This window comes from Geotrypetes seraphini, chromosome 1, assembly GCF_902459505.1.
Source record: "Geotrypetes seraphini chromosome 1, aGeoSer1.1, whole genome shotgun sequence".
Classification (NCBI taxonomy): Eukaryota; Metazoa; Chordata; class Amphibia; order Gymnophiona; family Dermophiidae; genus Geotrypetes; species Geotrypetes seraphini.
Genome location: NC_047084.1, coordinates 503,431,458 through 503,447,978, shown reverse-complemented (window position 1 = coordinate 503,447,978; position 16,521 = coordinate 503,431,458). Strand labels below are relative to the sequence as shown.

General features: G+C 45.1%; 1 protein-coding gene across 3 annotated transcripts in view; it reads left to right on the top strand.

Annotated features, from left to right (window-relative positions):
* The window catches only part of NAA35 (N-alpha-acetyltransferase 35, NatC auxiliary subunit), a 356,679-nt gene that overhangs the window by 263,291 nt on the left and 76,867 nt on the right, over positions 1 to 16,521 (top strand). For all 3 annotated transcript variants that reach the window (XM_033927824.1, XM_033927815.1, XM_033927834.1), the window contains exon 17: positions 14,375 to 14,553. In XM_033927824.1, coding sequence (XP_033783715.1) covers positions 14,375 to 14,553 — 179 coding nt within the window. The remainder of the gene's footprint in view (positions 1 to 14,374; positions 14,554 to 16,521) is intronic.

Sequence of the window (16,521 nt, the reverse complement as noted above, 5' to 3'; positions counted from 1 at the left end):
TGTTGCTGCGGGTGCTGCCTGCCCCGATGTTAAAGTTAGTGCTGCTGGCAGCACGGTCTGGTCGAGTGGATACATTTTTAATGTCAAAGCTGAAACATGCCTAGAAACCCAGGGCCAAACATTCAAAATGGTTTTGACCAGGCAAGAAAAACTACTTCATGGTTAAACCATGCTGAGCAGGCAGGCAGGGAGGGGATATTCTGTGGCAGTTTACTGTGCAGTACTGTGACACACTGCTTATGTGTTTGTTGCGGCCGTACTTTTTTCTATGTCCCGGCCTGTTATGGGATTTAAAAGGTGTAGCCAGTGCAACTGGGTAATTTCATTCACTGACCCGCACCTTTTGTGTATTAAGAGCTTGGGACCAGAACATTGCCATGAGTTGTGCCCATGCTTTGCTACCCTTCAAAAAAGAGCTCTTTGGAGATGTTGTGTCCAGATTCAGCAGCTCTTTGGTTCCATAGAGCCGTCTACGGAAAAGGCCTCGACCTCGGTGGCAGCCTCGTCCAGCAATTCACCCTCGTCGGTTAAGGCCTCGTCTGCTGCACCTCTTAAGGCCTCGTCTTCATGCAAGTCTGCTCTTCCCTCCACAGGTACCCTTGTTAAGAAGCCTCCAGCTGAGTCTCAAGCAATCCAGGCAACAAATGCAGTCGTGCCAGCCTCTATGAGACCTCCTACGAAGCATGCCTTCAAAAACAGGGAATACTCATCTTCGAGGTCGCCCTCTGTGGAGTGCACTGCTGCACCTTTTAGACCAGAGTCATTGGTCTCAGTGCCTCTCTTCGAGAATATGCTGCAAGCAGTGTTCCCTCTAAGCGGGCGGGTGTTGTGAGCTAAAAATATCGGGCGCCAGCAAGTTATGAGCCAAATAAATATGTTGCTTTCTACCACAGAACTTCCTTACGTTTGTATGGAATCTATCCCCTTTCAACTTTAGAGAGTGCCCTCTCGTTCTCCCTGCCTTAGCTACTAAGTCTATTCCCTTCAGTACCTTGAATGTTTCTATCATGTCCCCTCTCAATCTCCTCTGCTCAAGGGAGAAGAGGCCCAGTTTCTCTAATCTTTCGCTGTACGGCAACTCCTCCAGCCCCTTAACCATACGTGACAAAAAATCAATTCATGTAGCAAATGCTACATTTATCTTTTGGCATGGCCCATCATGTAGCAAATGCTATAACTGATGGGCCATGCCAAAAGATAAATATATATATACTAAAAAATAAAAATAAATATATACTAGGAGTAAAGGGGCATGCAATAAAGCTTTTAAGTAGTAGATTTAAAACAAACCTGGGAAAATATTTTTCATTCAACATGTAATTAAAAAAAGATTTGGATAATTTCCTTAAAAAATCTGCATGACATTATTAAGATGGACTTAGGAAAGCCCACTGCTTATTCCTAGAATAAACAGCATAAAATCTGTTTTACTCTTTTGCACTGTTGTGCTTTCAGCAAAATGTTTTAAACACAAAAACAGAAAATCACATGCACAGGCATTAGGTCACCCAGGCATCTAGAATTAGCAATCTTGCACAGCCAGCCTATGATTGACAGGAGCTGCCAAATCACATTGAAAAGGATGATAAGGAAGGCAGATAAGAGATGGTGGAAGGAAGACAAAACGAAAAGGCAAGAACAAAACTGAAGTAGAAACGAGCCAAACATACAGTATAGCATACAAAAAATGTATGTTTTCCTTTGGCTTCCAAAAACTGATTGGCATCCAAGTTCCCTAAAGTTTCACACAGTCATCTTCTAATAATGTCACCATATACAGTTGGCTTGCCAGAAATATGTTTAGGATGCCACTGCAACTCTACCAACAGCATATTAACTTAACAGTGTAGCTTCAAAATAACTGCATCTCTATCCTTCCCTCCCCCCTGTGGTTTTTAGCATATCTCTCTTCTCATTTCCTCCACTCAGATCTGATCATTCTCTGCTCTCTCTTCCCTTTTCTTCTCTGGTCTTCCTTCTCTATTTTCTGCCTCCATCTAAATTAAATTCTTTCTTACTATTTAGTCCCGTTTCCCTCTTTTCACTGTGTCTACACACAGCTTGTCACCCCTTTCCCTCACCCCTCCATTTTCTTACTATTTTCTTCCCCCTTTATTTATCTCCTCCTTCCATCCAGTATGTGTTCTTTCCCCACTTCCATTCAGCATCTGCTCTCCCTTCTCAACTGACATCCATCTGCCTTCTGCTCTCTCTCCCTTCTTCTCACTTCCATCATCTGTCCCCTTCTCTCTCTCTCTCATCTCCTCCATTCCATCATCTGCCCCTTCTCTCTCTCTCTCTCTCTCCCCCCCCCCCAACTTCCATCATCTGCCCCCCTTCCCCTCACCTTTGTGGGTCACTTTCTTTCCCCTGAGGGTGGCTCATGTCACAGGGGAAGCTTTGGCCGAGCAGAACCGCTTGATTGACAGTGGAACTTACTTGATTGATGTCGATGCTGGGGCCCGTTGCCGTTTGAAGGAAAAAAAAAAAGGTGGAAAAAAGGAACCTGTAAAGGCGAGAGGAAGGGAAACCTCCAGGACAGCTGCTTTTTGCCCTCCTTCAGCGGCCCAAGAGTTCAGACCAGCAGCGGCAGCTCTGTATGCTTTTAACTTCGGCACAGAGCTGCCCCTAATCAATAGTTTAGCGCGGTTTCATGAGGCAGCCTCGGGGCCTTTGATAGCCGGCCCGCTTCGATGATGCGATGTGGGCCGGCCTAGCAAAGGCCCCGAGGCTGCCTTATGAAACCGCGCTAAACTATTGATTAGGGGCAGCTCTGTGCCGAAGTTAAAAGCATACACAGCTGCCGCTGCTGGTCTGGAGGTGCGGAGACAAGGCAGGAGGCAAACGCGGTGGAAGGCAGGAGTCCCGGCGAAGGCAGGAGTCCCGGCACAGCGACTACAACAGGAAGTTGCAAGTCAGCTGACGCCGGCCTTTCGTTGCGGCGGGGACCGAATCCTTCGCGGACCGGCAAGATTTTGTTTGCGGACCGGCGGTTGAAGAACTGTGCTCTACACTGTGTGCGCTGTGACGAGAAACTTGTGCGCTGCGAGGTAATATTTTGTGCGCCAGCGCACCCCAGCGCAGCTTAGCGGGAACACTGGCTGCAAGCCATCTTGACCAGGCAGCTCACATCTGTGTTTGCTAAGCTTCCCCTGCCTTGACCCTGCTTTCTGCAAGCCAGTCTGAGCATTCTGTCGAAGCCCAAGGAGCTAACCCTGTTAGGTCTCGGCCTTTGTCCTCCAGTGACTCCTCGCCTCATCCTTCCAGGTCCAGGTCTCCAGCTATTCAACCTGCTCGAGAGGTGGGGCACAAACCTCGATCCAGGTCTCATTCAAAGCATTCCTCTTCATTGAGGCATCTGCCTCCAAGGAAGGATTTGAAGTCTTCTATACCTCGTTCTTCGAGGCTCCCTCCAAAACTGGGCATAGGTCTCATACCACGAAGCGTTTAACGCCTCGTTCTTCTCCACTTCGAGGCTTGTCCAGGTCCGGGACTCCTCTGTCAAGGCATGCTACGAGGGATCCTGGTTTCTACGAGGCATGAATCGAGGCATTCAGTCCCTCACACTCCTTGGACCTCTCCATCACATCCTCTCAAACTAAGCACTGTCTGACTCTTCCTATATCACACAGTGGAGCTTCTTCTGTGACTCTTACGTTGGATACAGACATCCCTTCCCAGTACTCCAAGGAGGCTTCTCCTTCTTACCTCGCTGTCGCTCTACTTCCCCTCCTGAAGGTTCTTTATCTGCAAAATCCACATCGTTTTCCAAATTCATATTTTACATGAGTAAGGCTCTTCAAATTGATCTACAATCCGAGTCTAAGTATACTCCTGAGTATTTGGCTGAAATGGATTTGCCCCATCCTTCAAATGACACTTTGAGACTTCCCATGAATCCTGCTTTAAAACAAACTTCCCTGAGAAATCTTGAGACTCCTTATTCTATTCCGGCTATACCTCAAAATGGAATCTCGTTACCGCACGGTTTCTTGTAAAGGGTTTGAGAAGCTGCAATTGTCTCACCAATCTTTGGTGGTAGAATCATCTCTCAAAGTCCAATCCCACCAAAGTCTATGCAGCAGTCCCTCCAGGAAGAGAGGGATGGACAATGAACAAATTTGGACGCCGTCTGTATCAAAATTCCATGATGGCAATCAGGATTTTAAACTACAACTTCATATTCACCGCTTATCTGAAGTACTGCATAAAGACTATGCTCTACTTCTCAGATTTACCTGAGCAGCGGTTGCCTGAGTTTCAATAGCTCCACCATATTCTATCTCAAATACGTCTGTTTATGCTCCAAGCGACTTATGATGCATTTGAAATTTCATCTCGAGTCACTGCCTTTTCTGTGGCAATGCGGCGTCTTGCTTGGTTACGGATTGTGGACATGGATCCTAACCTTCAAGTTCGCCTAGCCAATATACCCTGTCAAGGTAATGAGCTGTTCGACGAATCCATTGAAGCTGCCACCAAGTGTCTGTCAGAGCATGAGCGGTCATTTGCCTCTTTGATTAGACCTAAGCTTCCAGTTACTAAGCCTTATAGGCCACCTCAACGTCATTATTCACAGAAATGTACTCTGGCTTATTCCAGGCCTCCACCCAGGAAACAGTCACAGCAGAAGAGTCAACAAAAACCCCAGACTCCTACTGTAGCTAAGCCTACACAGTCTTTTTGACAATCTAAATCTGAGCATAACGTCAATCTTCATGCATCATTTTTTTTGTTCTTCCCATAGGAAGTCACCTCCATCATTTTTACCAACAGTGGAAGCAGATTACGTCAGACCTTTGGGTTCTTACCATATTCCGAGAGGGTTACTTGCTCCAGTTTCTTCAAATTCCACCAGATCTCCCTCTAAAAGAGTTTCCTTCCAATGTGTCACAACTTCCCCTTCTTCTTCAGGAGGCTCAGGCTCTTCTTCACCTCCATGCCGTTGAAGAGGTTCCCTTGGCCCAACGGGAAATGGGTTTTTATTCCCGTTACTTTCTGGTGCCAAAGAAGACGGGAGATTTGCGACCTATCCTGGACCTCAGAGCTCTTTACAAATTTCTTGTCAGAAAAATTTTGAATGTATCCCCTGATGGATCAAGAAAATTGGTTATGCTCCCTAGATCTCAAAGAGGCTTACACTCATATTCAAATTCATCCAGCCTCTCGCAGATTTCTAAGATTTCGGGTGGGGAATCTTCATCTCCAATAAAGAGTCCTCCCTTTCGGGCTGGCATCATCTCCCAGAGTCTTTACAAAATGCCTGGTGATGGTGGCTGCAGCCCTGTGGACGTAGGGTCTTCAAGTCTTTCCATATCTGGACGACTGGCTCATCAAAGCCTCGTCGTAACAAGGGGTTATTGTAGCGACCCAACGGACTATTTTCTTTCTCCAAAGTCTTGGGTTCTAAATCAACTTTCCAAAGTCCCAGCTACGCCCCTCCCGAACTCTACAGTTTATTGGAGCCGTCCTGGACACTGTTCAACTGAGAATGTTCCTGCCTAAAAAACGTCAGGATGCTCTCATTCACCTTTGCCAACAAGTGTCTTCCCTCACGTCAATCTCAGCAAGACACATGATGGTTCTTCTCGATCACATGTTCTCTACAGTTCATGTGACTCCTTTTGCCAGACTTCACCTCCGAATTCTTCAGTGGACCCTGTCGTCTCAGTGGCAGCAGGCTTGCGACCCACTGTCTCAACACATTACAGTGACACCTTCGTTGAGACAGTGGTGGATGCTGTCTTCCAATCTTTCCAGAGGTTTGCTATTTCACACGCCCCTCATCAGAAAATTCTCACGACAGATTCCTCGACATACGCTTGGGGAGCTCACCTAGATGGTCTCCGTACTCAAGGTCACTGGTCAAGCATAGATCGTTGATGTCATATCAATCTGTTGGAACTCAGAGTGATCTTCTATGCTCTCAAAGCTTTTCAGCATCTTCTCCACAACAAGGTAGTCCTCATTCGAACGGACACTGAAGTCGCTATGTATTATGTAAACAAGCAGGGAGGAAAAGGATTTCTCACTCTATGCCAGGAAGCTCTGAAGCTTTGGAATTGGGCAATCCTTCACAACACCTTCCTGAAAGCTGTCTACATCCAAGGAGAGAAAAACTGTCTGGCAGACAAATTGAGTCGTCTCCTCCAACCTCACGAATGGACACTCAATTCCTCGCCTCTACATCATGTTTTTGCTCAGTGGGGAACTCCTCAGATAGACCTCTTTGCATCTCCCACAACAAGAAACTGCCTCAGTTCTGCTTCAGGATTTATTTTCCTCACTGCCTCGAGTCAGATGCTTTTCTTCTGGAATGGGCAAATCAATTTCTCTATGCATTCCCTCTGATTCTCAAGACTTGTCATACTCAAGCAGGAGCATGCCACCGTGATTCTGATAGTTGGCCCAGACAACCATGTATTCCCTTCTACTTCAACTCAGCACCAGGGAGCCTCTACTTCTACCAGTATTTCCCTCTCTGCTTATACAGAGTCAAGGGTCTCTGCTTCATCCCAACCTGCAGTCTCTACACTTGACAGCTTGGTACCTCTCAACCTAACTGCCACTCTACAGTTTTCTCAATCTGTACAGGACATTATAGAGGCTACCAGGAAGCCTGCCACTAGGCAGTGTTACACCCAGAATTGGACTAGATTCACTGCTTGGTGTACTATTCATCACAAGGTGTCGCATTCTACCTCCTTGTCTTCGATCTTGGATTACCTGGTGCACTTATCTCAATCTGGCCTCAAATCCACATCCATTTGAGTCCACCTCAGTGCAATTGCTGCTTTTCATCAGCCTATCGAAGGGAAACCCCTGTCTGCTCATCCTGTGGTTTCCAAGTTTATGAAAGGACTTTTCAATGTCAAACCACCTCTCAAGCCGCCTCCAATGGTTTGGGATCTCAATGTTGTTCTTGCTCAATTGATGAAGCCTCCTTTCGAACCAATAGATTTGGCTCATCTTAAATATCTCACTTGGAAAGTGGTTTTTCTCATTGCGCTCACCTCTGCTAGACGGCAGATCCACCTTTCACAGTATTCCATCATGACAAGGTGGTTCTCTGTACTCATCTTAAATTCTTACCTAAAGTGGTTCCAGAATTTCATCTCAATCAATCCATTGTACTTCCAGTGTTTTTTCCAAAGCCTCATTCTCATCCTGGAGAAACAGCTCTTCATACTCTGGACTGTAAACGTGCTTTGGCTTTCTACTTGCAACATACTCAACCTTACAGAACTGCTCCTCAACTTTTTATCTCCTTCGATCCGAATAAGTTGGGGCATCCTGTTTCCAAGCGAACCATCTCCAACTGGATGGCTGCTTGCATTTCTTTCTGCTATGCTCAGACTAGACTGCATCTACAGAGTCGAGGCACAGCCCACAAAGTCAGCCATGGCAGCATCAGTAGCTTTCCTTAGATCCACTCCTATTGAGGAAATCTGCAAGGCTGCCACTTGGTCCTCGGTTCATACATTCACCTCTCATTATTGTCTGGATACTTTCTCCAGACAGGATGGTCATTTTGGTGAGGCAGTTTTACAACATTTATTCTCCTAAATTGCCAACATTCCCACCATCCCACTCTGGTTAGCTTGAAGGTCACCAACATGTTGAGCATATGCTGCCTGCTTGTCCTGGGATAAAGCACAGTTACTTACAGTAACAGTTGTTATCCAGGGACAGCAGGCAGACATTCTCACAACTCGCCCACCTCCCCTGGTTGGCTTCTTAGCTAACTAGCTATCTGAACTGAGGTACCTCAGAGGAGGTGCGCGACCTACGTTTGGCAGGAAGGCACTCGCGCATGCGCAGTGTAGCACTCGCTAACTTTCTGAAAGTTTTTCAAGTAAGTCTGCTTGCGAGGCTGTCTGCTTCGGGGCTCTGTGGATGATGTCACCCACAATATCTGCCTGCTGTCCCTGGATAACAACTGTTACGGTAAGTAACTGCTTTCTTCGTAGACAGCAAGGGAATGCAGCCACACTTGCCTGCCCACCTTCCCCTCAATACGATTCTCTTCTAGCTAGAGGACAAAACTTATGAACTGAGGTGAGGGGCTCCAAAGGCATGGTGCCCTTCACATGCTCTGTAAGCTTTAAAACTTTACTATACCTAGGGGAGAGCACAGACACTGAGGCTGTCGGAGGACTTCACCTTCAAGTGTACCTACATTTCCCCTGCTTGTCTCTGGAGAACTTGTATCCTCCCATCATTTATATTGAATCACCTCATTTCACTGCCTGCTGAACACCCAGGGCCAGAGGCATGGCCACCACTACTACCTTCTAAAACAGGGGTGTCAAACTCAATCACATTGAAGGGCCGAAATCTAAAACACAGGCTAAGTCACAGGCCAGACCCCACCCCCATAATAGTACTAATTGTAACACCATTTTTTCCATTCATTTTTCATATATACACACAGTATAATCTTATTAACAACACATAATGGTTAACCACAAAATTAAACTACACAAAGCACACTGTATGCTTCTCAACATTCAATACGGGACCAAAAACTAAAAGTACTTATATATTCAAATAAAACCCTAAGATTCAAGACAAAAAGAAACAAATACATTTCTTCCTAAACAATACAAAATATAGACAGCAGATGTAATTTCTCAAAATTGACACAATTCATTCAATAAATTGAGAATAAAATCATTTATCCTATGACAAGCAGGCAGCATATTCTCAATATATGGGTGACGTCATCCACGGAGCCCCAATGTGGACAGCTTCACAAGCAGACATGCTTGAAGAACTTTTAGAAAGTTCATGACTGCCACACCGCACATGCGCGTCTCCTCAGTTCTAAGTTTTCCGTGGAGCTGGGAAGCCCTCATTTCAAAGCTCTGCGCGAGAGTTAGTTCTAGTCACACCAACTCACGTAGAAAAAAAAAAGTATCAAAGGGATTTAGCAAACATAAAGAGTGGAGGGCTGGCTCTCGATCCAAGATGGCTGCCGCTTGCTGCTGCTGAGAGGACGCTTAGGAGTGTCTCGCTTACCTTTGGAGAAATGCCTAAGAGAAGGGGAAGAAGCGTTGGTGGAGCCTCCCGATGCTCGGAGACCCCTTTGCCTGCAGTGGATGCCATTTTCAGGCGTCTTTTGAATGAGCAGGTTTCGTCGGGGAATCGCCCGCTGGGAGCGCCGGCAGAGAGTAGTGCCGTGGCAAACTCCCTTGGGCTGGAAGTCTCGCTGAGCCCCGACATGAGGTCACCGCCCCTACAGCCGTTGCCGCTGGGAGCAAGCTCACCGCGAGAGGAGAGCACACCGGAGGAGGAAGTGTTTTCCTCTCGAGAGGCCAGTATGTCGGAGGGCTTGCTACTGAAGACAGCTGAAACTGAAAGTGAATTACTCCTTTCAGAAAAACCGGCGGCAGGAACAACTCTAGTTAAAGGGGATCAAGGCTCCAGAGAGGTAAAACAACCAAGTGAACATTCATTAATGACACAAGAAATTTTTGTTTCTCCTGTTAGACCTTCTGAAGTCACTCTAGACTCTCTTTGGGATTTAGTATCCAATTTTGGAAATGCCCTTAACTTACAGGTAAAAAATTTGGATAAAGAAGTACAAATCCAGAAAGAAGAGATAAAAACTTTAAAGGAAGAGACTGTATCACTGAAATTAGATATCCAAGAAGAAAAGAAGAATTTAAAAACAATTAAGAGTAATCAAGAGTTATTTGTTAAAGATAACACGATTATGAAGAGAAAATTGGAAGCTTTAGATAACAATATTCGGATTAACAATTTGCGTTTAATTAATTTTCCTAAAGTATTATCAATTTCTCCACGAGATATGATAAAGCGGTACTTTCTGGAAATCCTTAAGATACCTGAAAATTCCTTACCACCTCTTACAAAGGTTTATTATTTACCTATAAGAAATCAGGATCCTCAAAAGAAAGAAGATGAAGAAATACCACAGAAAGAACCCTTGGACGTGTCCACTTTGTTAGAGCAATCAGATAGAGAACTGGCTACTCCAGCCACTCTCTTATTGACTGTGGCTTTGGCCCCAGACAAGGATTGGATTCTTAAACTTTTCTTTAAAAATAGGGCCAAGGACTTTCTGGGTTTCCACATCCAGATATTTCCTGATGTCTCGAGAGAGATTCAGAAGAGAAGAAGGGAATTCTTAATGTTAAAATCAGGAGTGACTAAAATAGGGGGTTTATTTTTTCTTAGGTACCCTTGTAAATGTGTCATAAGATACCGTTCTTTGAAATATGTATTTGTAGAACCAGCTCACTTGACTGCTTTCCTTTCTGCGAAACGTCTTGAATTTGTAGAACCATCAGTACCATTGTGATAATAATTAGCTCACTTCCCAGTAGCAGTTTAAGCGATCTTTCTTGTTAAAATGTTTTTTTTTTTCTTTAAATTTCTACTCTTATTATTAACCTTGGATCCTAATTTGAGGACTAGTGTGTGATTAAGTTATGATGAATATCTTCTTTTATTTATTATTTTGAATTACTTTCAGGTTGGAGAGTAAATAATATTATGTTTTCTTGATCTCACTTTCTGTACAAGATTATGCTTGATAATAAATGTTTAAATTTTATAAATAAATAAATTAAAAAAAAAAAAAAAAGAGTGGAGGGCTATGTATGTTAATGCACACAGTTTAGGTAATAAACTTCTAGAATTAGAGACTGAAATAAGGAATGCTGACCTAGACATGGCGGCGATATCCGAAACTTGGCTAACGGACTCTCATGGGTGGGATATGGCTATACCGGGTTACAACTTACTTCGTCGGGACAAGAGAGGGCAAGTTAGGTGGGGGGGGTAGCATTATATATTAAAGAGGACATCAAAACCACCAGGATTACAGATGTCAAATACACAGGGGAATCCCTCTGGGTAAACCTGGCAAGAGGCAGAGAAAAGTGCCTGTATCTTGGTGTGGTATACAGACCCCCTAGACAACTGGATGACATGGACACAGACCTAATTGAAGACATTGAGAATATCACTCTAAGGGGAGACACTGTACTACTTGGGGACTTCAATATGCCTGATACAGACTGGGGCACACTTTCAGCGACAACCAGCGCTAGTAGGAGGTTATTAAACTCCATAAAGGGAGCCCGTCTCAAACAAATGGTGATGGAGCCCACTAGGGCCCAGGTGATCCTCGACCTGGTACTCACCAACGGGGAAAGCGTTTCAGAGGTCTCAGTAGGAGATACGCTAGCCTCCATAATATGGTTCAACCTTAGGAAAGGCTTCCCTAGATCAAACACGAAAACAAAGGTACTCCATTTCCGCGGCACAGACTTCACACGCATGGGAGATTTCGTACATCGGACGCTGCAGGACCAAGTGGAGACCGATGATGTAGAAGATAAGTGGTTAACACTGAAATCAACCATACATGAAGCAACTAGCCGCTTCATAAAATCAGTAAATAAACGACAAAGAAACAGTAAACCCCAATGGTTCACCGCAGAGATCTCACACCTTGTTAAGGAGAAGAAAAAAGCATTTCTTTCCTACAAGTGTACGGAAACAAGAGAAGCCATCATGGAATATAGGACCAGATCTACAGCGGTCAAAACAGCAATTAGGGAGGCCAAACTTCGTGTGGAAGAAACTCTAGCAAAGAACATTAAGAAGGGGGACAAATCCTTCTTCAGGTATATTAGTGATAGGAAAAAGAACACAGACGGGATAGTACGCCTTAGCAAACCGGATGGGAATTACGTGGAAGCAGATTCAGATAAAGCCGAACTACTGAACGAATACTTCTGCTCTGTCTTCACTTGCGAGGCACCAGGACACGGTCCTCAGTTAGAGGCTAAGTCAAGTGCGAACGACCCGTTTCAAAATTTTGAGTTTACACCAGGTGAAGTTTACAGTGAACTGTCAAGACTAAAGGTAAATAAAGCCATGGGACCAGACAATCTGCACCCAAGAGTGCTCAAAGAGTTGTGCGATGTCCTGGCGATACCGCTAGCTGCACTCTTCAATCTCTCCCTAAGCACGGGAAGAGTACCCTTGGACTGGAAAACAGCCAACGTCATTCCTCTACACAAAAAGGGTTGCAGGGCAGAGGCTGCGAATTACAGGCCGGTGAGTCTCACATCAATAGTGTGTAAACTCATGGAAACTTTAATTAAACGCAAATTAGACACGATCCTGTCTGAGGGAAATCTACGGGATCCCAATCAACATGGATTCACCGGGGGTAGGTCCTGCCAATCTAATCTCATCAGCTTCTTTGACTGGGTGACAAGGAAGCTAGACTTGGGAGAGTCTATGGACATCGTGTACCTGGATTTCAGTAAAGCATTTGATAGCGTCCCACACTGCAGGCTGTTGAGCAAAATGAAATTGATGGGGTTAGGAGAAACACTAACTACTTGGGTCAATGATTGGCTAAGTGGAAGACTTCAAAGGGTAATGGTTAACGGTACCCTCTCTAAAACATCGGAGGTGACCAGCGGAGTACCGCAGGGTTCAGTCCTGGGCCCACTCCTTTTCAACATATTCATAGGGGATCTGACTCAGGGGCTTCATGGTAAAATAACATTATTCGCCGACGACGCTAAACTATGCAATATAGTAAGGGAATGTACTTTACAGGATAGTATGGCACAGGACCTGCTTACATTGGAAAGATGGTCCTCGACCTGGCAGTTGGGCTTTAACGCTGGGAAATGTAAGGTTATGCACCTCGGTAGCGGTAATCCATGCAGAAATTACACCTTGAATGGAGAAACTTTAACTTGTACTTCGGCGGAACGAGACCTAGGAGTAATCATCAGTGCAGACATGAAAACTGCCAATCAAGTGGAGAAGGCTTCATCTAAAGCAAGGCAGATGATTGGATGTATCAGTAGAAGCTTTGTCAGCAAGAAGCCTGAAGTCATAATGCCATTGTACAGAACCATGGTGAGACCTCATCTGGAATACTGTGTACAATTCTGGAGGCCACATTACCGTAAAGATGTGCTTAGAATCGAATCGGTTCAACGGATGGCCACCAGGAGGATCTCGGGGCTAAAGAGTCTCTCGTACGAGGAGAGACTAAACAAACTACAGCTCTACACTCTAGAAGAACGTAGGGAAAGAGGAGACATGATTGAGACATTTAAATACATCACGGGACATATCGAGGTGGAAGATGATATCTTCTTTCTCAGGGGACCCTCTGCCACTAGAGGGCATGCGCTCAAACTCAGAGGCGGGAAATTTCATAGCGACATCAGGAAGTATTTCTTCACAGAAAGAGTAGTTGACCATTGGAATGAGCTTCCAGCGCAGGTGATCGAGGCCAGCAGCGTGCTGGACTTTAAGAATAAATGGGATACCTATGTGGGATCCCTACGAGAGTCGAACTGGAATATCGGTCGCTAGGTATAGACTTAAGAGGATGGGTCAGTAGGGTGGGCAGACTTGATGGGCTATAGCCCTTTTCTGCCGTCATCTTCTATGTTTCTATGTTTACTCGTGCCTTCTCTCACCGCGGCTCATTTATTTTCTTATTTTTACAGGATCGCTGTAAGTCTATGTTTAATTTTTTCAGTTGTGTCACGTCGGGGCCTGGTCCATGGCCTCAGCCTGTGGGCTTCGATTTAGCCGTGGCTGTATTTTGTTTCATGTCCCTATTTATTCCCTCCCTCACTTCAGCATCTCTTCCCGTTGCTCTCTCCATTCTTCCATTCTATGGCCTCATGCTCCCCTCTTTCCTTCCCTTCATTCTATGTTCCAAGTTCATGCCCCCTCCCTCCTTCTATCATTTGTCCGAAGTTTATGCTCCCTCTTTTTGGAGTCCCAATATGCCTCCCTCCCTCCCTTCGTTCTGTGCCTCAACTAGGTGCCTCCCTCCGGCAGGTGTTTACCTTCTGGCTGGCTGCCTCCTCCTCACTTATACAGTCATTTGTGCACAAAGCTGCGGGCTCCTATGCGTGTCCTGCACCTCAACCGAAAGCGGAGTGCGAGGAGCTGCCACCACCTGCAGCTTTGTGCACAAATGGCTGCGGAAGTGAGGAGGAGGGAGCCGGATAGAAAGTAAAATACCAGGGGGTGGCAATGAGAAAAATGCCGCATTGCACCACAGGCTGCATAAAATAGCCAGGCGAGCCGGATTCAGCTCGCGGATCTTGTATTTGACACCTGTGTTCTATGGGCCTAATTGGGACCAGAAACACTGCCTTACCACTGAAAAAAAAAATCCACTTATATCAGGTAAGTGTGCAAATTTATTTTCAGATTCTTGTATAAAATAAAAATTTTAAGAACTGGAGGGCAAATCATTTCATGTGTTCTGTATTTCTTCCTGCATGTCTCCTTCCCCATACTTCAAAACAGCATGGTTTTCTGATATATCTTTCTTTATTCCTGGCAGGCAGAGAAGGTTGATGCAGCCCTTCACAGCATGTTATTGAAACAGGAACCTCAGAGACAGCATTTGGCCTGCTTGGGTACCTGGGTCCTCTATCATAATCTTCGTATTATGATCCAGTATCTGCTTAGTGGTTTTGAACTGGAACTCTACAGCATGCATGAATACTACTATATATACTGGTAAGTTTGCTTTCTGTTAACTGGAGAAGATAAAAGTTCTGTAAATAGTTTTTCTTTATAGAAGTATTGCGGAAAGAATTGAGTCTAATAAATTAGACAGTTTTTATTCACTGTACATTGTGATATTGCCAGGCAAGGAAAACAATCGAAACTCAGAGTAACAAAGTTTCTCTCTAGGTCTGATTGTTCTCCAAATTACTTTATGCAAAGCTCACTTTTTATAGGAAAAATTGTGGAACCAATATCATAAAGTGAAAAACAGAATTACAGATATTCATCTTGCATGCAGATGTTAAGCAGGTAGACTTTTTCTATACTTCCATCCACTAGCCAATTCCTATTTCTTCATCTAGAAAGTTCCCCCAGTTCTTTCTGGGAAATTAATGGATGGATGGATCATGCTACCAAGTCAGCCACCGACTTTTGGCAACAAACATAATGAGGAATCCACCCTGTGATATTTCATGGCAGAGTACAGGAGTGGTTTGCCATTACCTTCTCCCGCAGAGTGTGTGGCTCCACTATGGGAAATAATTTGTTCTTATCTTTCTCTGCTTCTTATATCTGGAGACCAGACTTTCTTTCTGTTCATAGCACAAACATTGTTTCATGCTTGTGGTTTAGCTAAGTTTACATTTCTGTCTACTAAGGTTTTAAAGCATATTTTTATTCCTAAGGCCTAATTGTCTCTTAAGGTACATAACTCCAACTTCTTGTGCAACAGGACAAGTAGTCTTAACCAGCGGGTTAAACTACCTCATTAGCTTCAAGGGTTGTAGAGAGCCCACAGTTTTGTTTTCATGCTCCAGCTCCTATCACTCTAGACTGAGCTCCACCCACTCAGTCTTACTCTCTACAAGCGAGGAGTAGGGAAGCTTGTCTGTTCTGCTCGAGTTTAATCTTTATTTTCTTTAGCACTCTCCAGACCGTTATAGGATTAATCTTACAAGCTGGTATATATCGCATCATGACCAGCAGATGGAGACTGAGACAAAACTTTGGAACTGTACATATCATGTGACCCCCCCTCCCTAATTACCTCAGTCTTCTCTCAGTGTCCAGCAGGTGTGGTGAGCTGTACCCATTTTCTTTGGTAGGGCTGTTAGAATTTGTTTAGGAATTTTTGTCCCTTTTTGTTGCCGGATTGAGCTTGGGTGGACCCTGTTTGGGGGTCCGTCTGACCTTGGGGGTGTCAAACCCGGTGGGTCTTGAGCAGGGTCCCTCCCCCCACCTTCCTCCACCTCCCCAAATTTTTGTAGAGGTGCCTCAACAGTAAGTCTTACCCCCTGGTGGTAAAGCATATTGTTTAGAGAGCAAGTGGAGTCTGTTCTGTGGGAAAAAAAAAAAATCTTGAGGCAGTGCCCGTCTAAAGGATTGCTTTCCCTTTAAACATGCTGTAAATTACTAGGTTGCGTATGGAGGAATTGACCACTTCTCAGGGAGAGAGATGCACAATTTGGTCCAGACATGAGGTACTCGCAGCCAGCTTGAAAACAGCTGTTCGGGCCAGTGCGATTGTGAAAGTCTTATCTTCGGTTGCTGATGTCCAAGGCTCCCCGCTGCTAGTGTCTCGCGGCCGACACAGCTTTGCAGGGAAGCCCGATCTTTTCCTGCCGCCCATGGAGGGATTTCCTGTCAGCTGTTTTTTTCTCTCAGCTGATGCCAGCTTTTGCCTGCTTTAGCGGCTGTGGCAGTTCAGTCTTCTCAGCCACTATTTTTGGAGGGGCTATTTTTGGCACATTTTTTGCCGTTTTTCCTCAGATAGCCCCTCCATCTTGTATTTAGCCTCAGGTGCCTTCTCCCTGTTTTGACTTAACAGGGACAGGTTATAACAGGGCCTCCTGCTGATGCAGGGAGTCCCATGAGGCCGCCGAGAGGGTTTTTCCTCCTTCATTTTCTTTTTGCTTTGTGTAAAGCATATTGGCGGCCAGGGGTCCTACTTGTGTCCAGAGAGTTTGTTCCCTCTGC